The 8,641-nt window shown below is 51.2% G+C and overlaps 1 protein-coding gene across 1 annotated transcript; it reads right to left on the bottom strand.

Annotated features, from left to right (window-relative positions):
• Positions 1–1,704: 1,704 nt before the first annotated feature.
• On the bottom strand, positions 1,705–8,641 carry NCLIV_020840 (hypothetical protein; the record flags this gene model as incomplete). Its single annotated transcript, XM_003882280.1, has 13 exons — positions 1,705–1,792; positions 2,186–2,316; positions 2,610–2,795; positions 3,192–3,334; positions 3,569–3,676; positions 4,289–4,409; positions 4,717–4,842; positions 5,248–5,351; positions 6,038–6,130; positions 6,421–6,511; positions 7,270–7,384; positions 7,695–7,867; positions 8,414–8,641. 13 exons carry the CDS (start codon positions 8,639–8,641, stop codon positions 1,705–1,707), a joined length of 1,707 nt encoding a protein of 568 aa, XP_003882329.1.

Raw genomic sequence — 8,641 nt, 5'->3', positions numbered from 1 at the left:
CAAAGGAAACAAACCACAGGGAAGGAGGGAAGGAAGACGTGGAAGAAGACAGAGGCGAGAGGCAAACGCAATCAACACAGAAATGAAGCAAAGGGGGGGGGGGAGACAGGGGAGGCGAACAGCGTGTTTTCTGGGGTGTTTCTCATATCCTGCATCGGGGTCGGCAGTACTCCTCTTGAGAAATCCCCAGCTGCTGCTAATCTCTTGCTAGCTATGAATAATGTTCGAGTCTACGAGATGTGCCCAACAAGGCAAACTGCATGTTTGCTTTTCTCTCTTGCCCACGTGCATCGAGGCGACTTGCGAATCCAAAGATGATCACACGAGTCTCTCCTCTTCGTTTCGCTCCGCCTGCCTGTCGTTCCCCAGAATCGAAACGGCCGGCCTTACTCATCTGCCACAGGTTCACATTTATATATATATATATATATATATATATAGGTATATCCATCCCCACGCGTGCACGCCTCCATATACCGGAATATCCTCGGGGTCCCGTACGTATCCCTATGCACCCACATTCCTGCATAAACTGCGTACATCTCTACCTATGTATATATATATATATATATATATACGTATGAATGTAGATAGAGAATCCTCAGGTGTGGTTGAGTCGTATATGCTGGCATCCAGGTTTCCAGGTTGAGTTCTCTGCTAGCATTTCATGTTTCTTTTTCTGTTTTTCTGAACGGTGCCAAACGAACCCTCTTACGCGCGAGCTGCGCCGAAGGGTATTCGCTGGGAGACTTGCGACGGACCTTTTACGGAACTTCTTCCTAAAACGAGATATTGCCAGAATCGGGGAAACATGCTGTTCATCCAATTTTGTTGTTCCGCCTTGACTCGCGCCGTCGAAAACACTTTTTAAAAAAAGACAGAGATTTAACAAGGGAAGAGTGGCACACGCCTGCATAGCGTCCCCCCGCCATCTTGTGAGGCCGTTTTCACGTTCTGGTATACTTTTGTCTTCTCTGCGACAAATGGTTTACCGCGGAAAACGGAGGAAGACTTGACTGGGCGCCCGGAAGTTCTCTCGATCGCGAATTTGATTTTGGCAGCAAGCCCCGGACTGACCGACACTTGAAAGGGATTTGATTCTAATTGCGGCTACGCACCTCTCTCAGGTCCACCCTTTTATACATGCACATGCTTTGCTGGTGACACATTCGTGTCTGAGACACATATACATGGGTGACTCCAAAGCGTTTCTTTGAAATTCACCTTCATGTCGATTCTCCGTTTGTCTCAAGCACTCTCGCTACATAGATGGTGTATTGCCCCCATATAAACTATATATATATATATATACTCCGAATTGTATGTATCGTTTCATGTGCATGTCGCCGTCAGGGGAGTGAGACGGAGGTGTGGGGAAGTCATTCCCTTGTGAGTGCGGAATGTTTCGAGAGACGCGAAAGAGAACGAGACGCGTTACCGGCTCAGTGTCAGTCTGTGACACTGCGGGGAGTTGGAAAACGGAGAGAGAACCTCCCGTTAACCGCAACACGAGGAAAAGGACATTGAGGTGAGGACACTGATCCATGCACGTGTCCATACTATATATCGCTTGACGCGAAAGAGGCAAAAAGCAAGCTCAGAGGACAGGAAAGAGACCGAGACACAACAGAGAGAGAAGGCCGCGCGACCGTTCTCGCCCGAGACACGCGATATCCTGGAAAAACGTCTTCACTCGAAAAAAACTTATTTCTTCTTGAACTCGTTCATTGCGACGAACTCATCAATTGCCGCACGCAGCTTCGCCTCCGTCTTCTCGCTAAGCTCCTTCTCTCTGCATACGCAGAAAAACCCAGCCACAGCGCGTCCATGAAACACACAATCCAAATTCCTATCTTTCGATAAAGGTATATTCGTGCGTCCATGTAAAGACAGACATCTGTATACATATACTTTATATATATATATCGGCGGAAAGGGTTATCAGTGACATGCCATACATATGAGATGTAGATACAAAGAGAACGAATGCTATAATTTGAGACATACATCGGCCTAGGCGAGACAAGAAGATCTGCGAGCCTGACGCCACGCTAACGTTCGACACAGGAGACGCGCCAAGCGCTCGGCAGGGAGAGGCGAGGGTGCAACAGGTCCCCAGGGACACGTGGTTTGAGCTTTTGTTTGCAAAAGAAATCTGTGTCTCTCGCTGGTGTCTCTCGCTCACGTTTCGATGGCTTTGAGAATATCCTGGTGGTTCGCGTTGATGAACTCGATGAAGAGAGACTCGAAGCGGGAGATTTCCTTCGGGTCCAGAGGGTCGAGGTATCCCTTCACTCCGCAATACAACACGCACACCTGCAACGCACAGGCAGTGCGCAAAAGGCAGAAAAAAAAGCTTTGAAAATCGGCGGCCAACGGAGAAGCACAGTCGCATTAAGATGAATCCATTCGCATTCGCTGACACGTATCTCAACGACAACTGCTCTTTCAAAGTATATATATATATATATATGTATACATATATGTATGTATACATATGTCAATCTAGGTCTGGGAAAAGATTCGCGCAATTCGAGTGCGGTTAAGAGATCGACGCGTGCGTTTGAAAAGGACACCGGCACGATGTGAGCAATGCATGCTTCCCTTACTTGAACGGAGTTTTTCATGGGCGAGTACTGACGCTGCTTGAGGAGCTCCGTGAGAGCGGTGCCGCGCGTCAGCAGCTGGCGAGTCGAGGCGTCGAGGTCGCTGCCAAACTGCGCAAAGGCTGCGACTTCGCGGTACTGCGCGAGCTCGAGCTTCATCGTTCCGGCCACCTGCTTCATCGCCTTGACCTGCAAAAAACACACACATTTCCACGTCCTTGTACACATGCACATCTATATCTATATCTACATATATATCTATATGTCTCTCTCTCTCTCTATATATATATATATATAGATATGAGGTAGATATTGCAGACAGGTGAACCGGCGGTTGTAAGCATAATCCATGCATGTGGAAACATATCGTTGTATATATATATATATATATGTGAATATATATATGTATATGCATGAATATATATATATATATATACATATATATGCAACATATATGCGCACAGAGGTAGTCGCCATGTCCCTGAACTGAGTAAGACGAATGTCGGCACGAGTTTTGCCTGGTCAGTTGGGGGAGATTTTGAACCTTCGAAAAAGAGCGCAGAGAACGCGACGAATGCCACTCACCTGCGCAGCAGACCCGACGCGGCTGACGGAGAGACCGACGTTGATCGCGGGGCGAATACCTTTGTAGAAAAGTTCGGTTTCCAGGAAAATTTGCCCGTCCGTGATGGAAATCACATTGGTCGGAATATACGCCGACACATCGCCTGAAAAGGCAGAGCACACGCGCGCGAGCTCGGATGCAAAACCGATCTCGCCGCCAGGGTGATCAGTCGCCGCGACGCTCGAAACGCGACGCACTCTTCCGGGAAGTTGTAGCGTCGGCCAGCGGTGAAGCGACAGCGCGGAAACCACCTCATTTCCTGGCCGAACAGCTCCACTACCAACTTGTTCCGTGTCCAGAGAACCCTCTCAATCTTTTTCTTTCTGCCACGCCTCACCTGCCTGGGTTTCGATGACGGGGAGAGCCGTCAAGCTCCCGCCGCCGCTCTTGTCGCCCATCTTGGCCGCGCGTTCGAGCAGGCGCGAGTGCAGGTAGAAGACATCACCTGAGAAAAAACGGGCGAGGCGAAACACACGTTTCATTTTGGGGAAACGAAGCGCGAAGCGACTGCAGAGCCACAGACGGCCACGCATCAGACTCGCAGCACGCCGCCAACCCCTTTGTCACCGCAGGGAGTTTCACTGGTCGTTTCTTCGTGGAAAATAGGATTGGTTTTGTGGCGAACAGAGAGCGGCTGGGACGCGAACGTCTAAAAGCGGCGTCGCTTCTCCCCTTCGCTCTCGGCTGTTCTGGCAAGAGGCCCAGCGGCGACGGAACGTTCGGCGATATACCTCAACTCAGAGACAGTACAGAGCGCAGGCATGCACCGTTCCCAGGCGAACCTTTGTATGTCAGACTTCTCGGCATGGACCTAGACTGTTGCGAAACTCGACTTGAAAGAAATTGCATTCAGTGTGACTCTCTGTGGCCACGAAACCTGTAGCGCTTCGAGGAACGGCATATCCTATTTCCCTTTAAACCGTGAGGTTCCGCAGACGTCGGCCCCTAGGGCGACTCGCCACCTGCGTCTTGGTCGCACCCTATGCTTCCTCGCGCGCGGGCGTGTCTCGATTCGAGAGTGTTTTTCAACTGGAGACAGAAAAGCTAAAACACTCACCGGGGTACGCCTCGCGTCCAGGAGGTCTACGCAGCAGAAGAGACATCTGACGGTAGGCCGTCGCCTGCTTGGACAAATCGTCGTAGATGATCACGCAGTGACGCCCGCTGTCGCGGAACCACTGAGGGACAGAAACACAAACGAAAGACCGTTGGCGTCACGGGATCATCACAAGCTCGAGTCCTAGCTCGCGACCCTTACAAGAACGGCGATATACATATCGACATCTCTGTATAGATAGATATATACCGATACACCCATGTTCAATAACCCAGACACATGCACACAACCACGACGACTAGGCAGTTACCTGCACGCGCAGGTATCTAGATGAGATAGGTACGCAAGCAGGCTCCATGACGCGCTTGTGAAAGGGTGGTCTTTGCTAGGTTGTTTGGCCTGTAGGGGTATTTTCCCACGCCTCTCACCTCGCCCATAGCGCAGCCGCTGTAGGGAGCAAGGAACTGCAACGGTGCCGCCTCGCTCGCCGTCGCTGCAACGACAGTCGTGTACTTCATCGCATCACGCTGCTCGAGAGCCTTCACGATTTGCGCCTAAAAAAAACAAAACGCCACCGTTCTCGCATGTACCGAAACCAGCTCCTGTTTTCCAGATGTAGCGTCCTCTCTCAGAAGATGTATTTCTCTGTACATCTACATCTACATATGTATATATGTATATATATGTATGGATGTAAATAAATATGTGCAGCGACAGATACAGGTCTAGAACGAGATACGCGGGTCCCACAAGGGAGTTCACCTGATGGCGCGTCAATTGTCAACCCTGTTTCGTGTGAAGCATGTGGCAAAAGCTCGTGCGTGGATACGCGTTTCGCGCGAAGTGCTTTCACCTCTGAGAGCGGGAGGTCATTTATATGTAACGCGGCGCCCCTTGGCGGCGATCAGGCTAACAGACCGAGCGGCACGAAACTCTGATTTTCCTGTTTTTCCACTTACCACAGTGGAACGTTTCTGCCCGACGGCGACGTAGATGCAATAAAGCTTCTTGGATTCATCGTCGGTGCTGTCGTTGATTTCCTTCTGGTTGATGATGGCATCAACTGCGAGAAAGGAGGCAGAGAGCGGGAGCTTTCCGCATGCACGAACCCCTCCACCGGTCACAGGTTTTTCGATTTTCCACCTTGCCTCGCATCGACACGGTGATCAGCCACGTTCCCCCGTAACTCACACCATTTGTAAAGATGCAACATACTTATCCCTTGTCCGCGAATCAAACCGGCACAGAGCCGCAGCCCAGATCACAACGACAGCTTGCCACACGCGACAACAGACACATGCAACGTGAACATACACCTGCGAGTCTGGGAATCAATCTGACTGTGTTATGAGACACGGAATCGGAAAGGTTTGAAAACGAAATTATAGGTTTCGTGGGAGAACGCCACATGCAGCTGCAGACAGCTGAACGTCTCTAGACAGAGCGACACCGAACATCAACACTACGACGCAAGCGTCCACATTCGCAGACAGCCAACAAACACTGCTTATCTGCCTGTCGTATGTGCATATTGGCACAAAATACATAGAGGCGATGTGCAGACTGTTCCACTGATGGATATATGGATATCCACAGATATATAGATATACAGAAATAGGTACGTGTCCAGGTACACATACAGGTAGATAGAGATACAGGGAGACAGACATGGACAACTCCAAAATAGATTGAAAAGTTTTTGTGTACGTGTATGGCATCCTTCAACGAAGAGTGGCGTTGGGGACGAACCTGCAACGGCAGTTTTTCCGGTTTGTCGATCGCCGATGATCAGTTCACGCTGTCCGCGGCCCACAGGGACCAGGGCGTCGACGCACTTCAATCCTGGAAAGTCAGGAAAAGCGCAAAGACAAATACGCGGGAAACCAAGGATCCGCGGGCGTACACAGAGACACCGGGGAGGAAAGAGATACAAAAAGAAACAGAAAGCAGGGAGAGAAGACAGATAGAGGCGAAACGCTCGGGGATGCTCGGGGCAATGAACAGAGACCAGTCACTCGCCATCGAGAGAGCAAGGGGACTCAACATCCAAAGGATTCGTTTTGGCTCGTCTTTTCCCTCTCATTCGCCACGCCGTTTCCAGTCTTTGCTGCCAGGTTGCGCCTTTTTCTCACCTGTCATCATGGGTTCGTGCACGCTTTTGCGCGGGATGATACCGGGCGCCTTCAACTCGACACGGCGACGCTCCTTGGCTGGGATTGGACCCTGGGAACAAATTCCCAACGAGACAAAACGAATGCTCCCTTCCTGCTCGCCTCTGCTCTCTCACTTCACATGCCCATATTTCTACACATTTCAAAAAAGTGACAAAAAGGACACCCCCCCCCCCCCGCATTTCAAAGCCCCATGGATAAATGTAAATAGTTTTCGTACATACATACACATATATATATATATATATACGTATTTACATATATGTGTATATATATGCATATGTATGTGAATGCAAGTATATAGATAGGAGTATCTTGGCGATACATCGAGGCTGGTGATGTGTTTGACAGCTCGCAAAGAGTGGACGGAGGAGAGTGTTACAGTGAAGAGACAGTGCTAAACGTTCGTGATGCTCTTTCCGCCTCACGTCGCCACTGGCGTTCGCCACCCTTCCAGCAGAGCACCGACACGGGGTGCATGCGTGCCCACGGAAAAAAATCCAGCAAAATCCCTTTTGTGTTTGTCTTCCAGCGTTCTCTAATCGTTCTGCAACCGATCCACCTTCACATCGACCAGGCATTCTCGATTTCCGTGTTCGCTACCTGTGTCGCGTCATTCTCTCTCCTTCAAAATCACGTTCCTCCCCTCCCTTTTGATGTGTAAGTCTGTTTCCTCCCTCGCTTTCTCTCCACTGTTTTTTCGCTCGTGTGCGTCTCCTCTCGCGAGAGCGGGAGGGACGGCGCGTCTCGTTCGACATCTGGAGAGACAAAAACGCGGTGGATCTGCCCCTGACGGGGTGGGCTCCTCACCTTTCCATCGATGGGGTTTCCAAGAGCATCGACAACGCGTCCCAGCAGGCCGGGGCCGATGGGCACATCCACAATGCGCCCTGTGCGCTTCACGCTGTCGCCCTCCAAGACAGATCTGCGAAGAACATCGAGAAGAACACCTACCACGGAAGTCACAAACATCCCATCTCCTATACGCGCGAAAGCACAGCAGCATCCCTAACAGATACCTGCAACTGCCGGTCACAAATGGAGAGGTTAAAGTATATATGTATATATGTATGCGTCTCAAAATGAGTATCCATGTTTGGATGTATCGACCGCTGCACATTCTGTAAACTTTCGTTTCTCTTCGTCTGTTGCCTGCAAGCGCTGAGAAGGACAAGGCACGCTTGCATGCGTATGGAAGCAGGTGGGTCTCGGGCCACCCCCAGAAGACAGCTCACCTGTCATCACCGAAAATGACAACACCGACGTTGTCAGTTTCCAGGTTCAGAGCCATGCCAGTCATGCCGTTTTGGAACTCGACGAGCTCGCCAGCTTGGACGCCTTCCAGGCCGAAGAGGCGAGCAATTCCGTCTCCAACAGACACCACCCGACCCACTTCCTCCGTCGACGTCTACAAAAAGGCCACAGACCAGGCAGAGGAGAAAGAGAAGAGCGCAAGAGCGAAAGGAGAGCAGGAGACAAGAGACACACACATGGGCAGACAGTGGAATGAGAGAGTCTCGTATAGGTTGTGCCTGCACGAGGCTGTCCGTTAGTCGCAGCGACAAAGAGTGCAAAACCGAGCGGGAAACGAGATCCTTCTCTCTCGCCTAAGACTCGAGGCGTTCAGGCACTGTCGCATGCGTCTCTCTCTTGGAGCGAATTCCATGTACTGGCTTTCCACAAGCAACCAACTGCTCTCCTCTCAAAGGCTGCAGGCCGCCTCCCTCCCTTGAATCTCTTTCCTCCCGTGCTTCACCCCGCGCTCTTTTTCCTTCTTCCTGTTTTCGGGGTTCTGCCGCTTCCTCCACAGTCTCCCTTTCTACTTCTGATTCCCTCTCCGTCTCCCTTTTCCTGCCTTCTCCCGTATTCTTGCCTCTCTCGCCTCTCCTGCTTCCCCTCTCTTACTCCCTGCGGCATCCTTTCTCTCCGTCTCTGTCTCGTGTTCAGTGCTCACCTGCGCCTTCCAGCCGGAGATTCTTTCCTCGAGGAGTTTGGACATTTCCGAGGGAGAGATTTTTGCGCCTGCTGCACGGACGTTCGACGTGTGGATGTGGCGCCCAGCGCTTTGGAGACTTCCGAGGGCGAGCGCCCGCAGGCTGAGGGCCTGCGAGGCAGAGAGCGCCCGGGCAGTGTTGGCTGCGGCGGAGACAGCGCGGCGTGCGAGGCAGCTGTGGATCGTCAT

The sequence above is a fragment of the Neospora caninum genome, chromosome VIIa, assembly GCF_000208865.1.
Source record: "Neospora caninum Liverpool complete genome, chromosome VIIa".
Lineage (NCBI taxonomy): Eukaryota > Apicomplexa > Conoidasida > Eucoccidiorida > Sarcocystidae > Neospora > Neospora caninum.
Note: the sequence above shows the minus strand (reverse complement) of the source record. Positions and strands in the feature narration are given on the sequence as shown.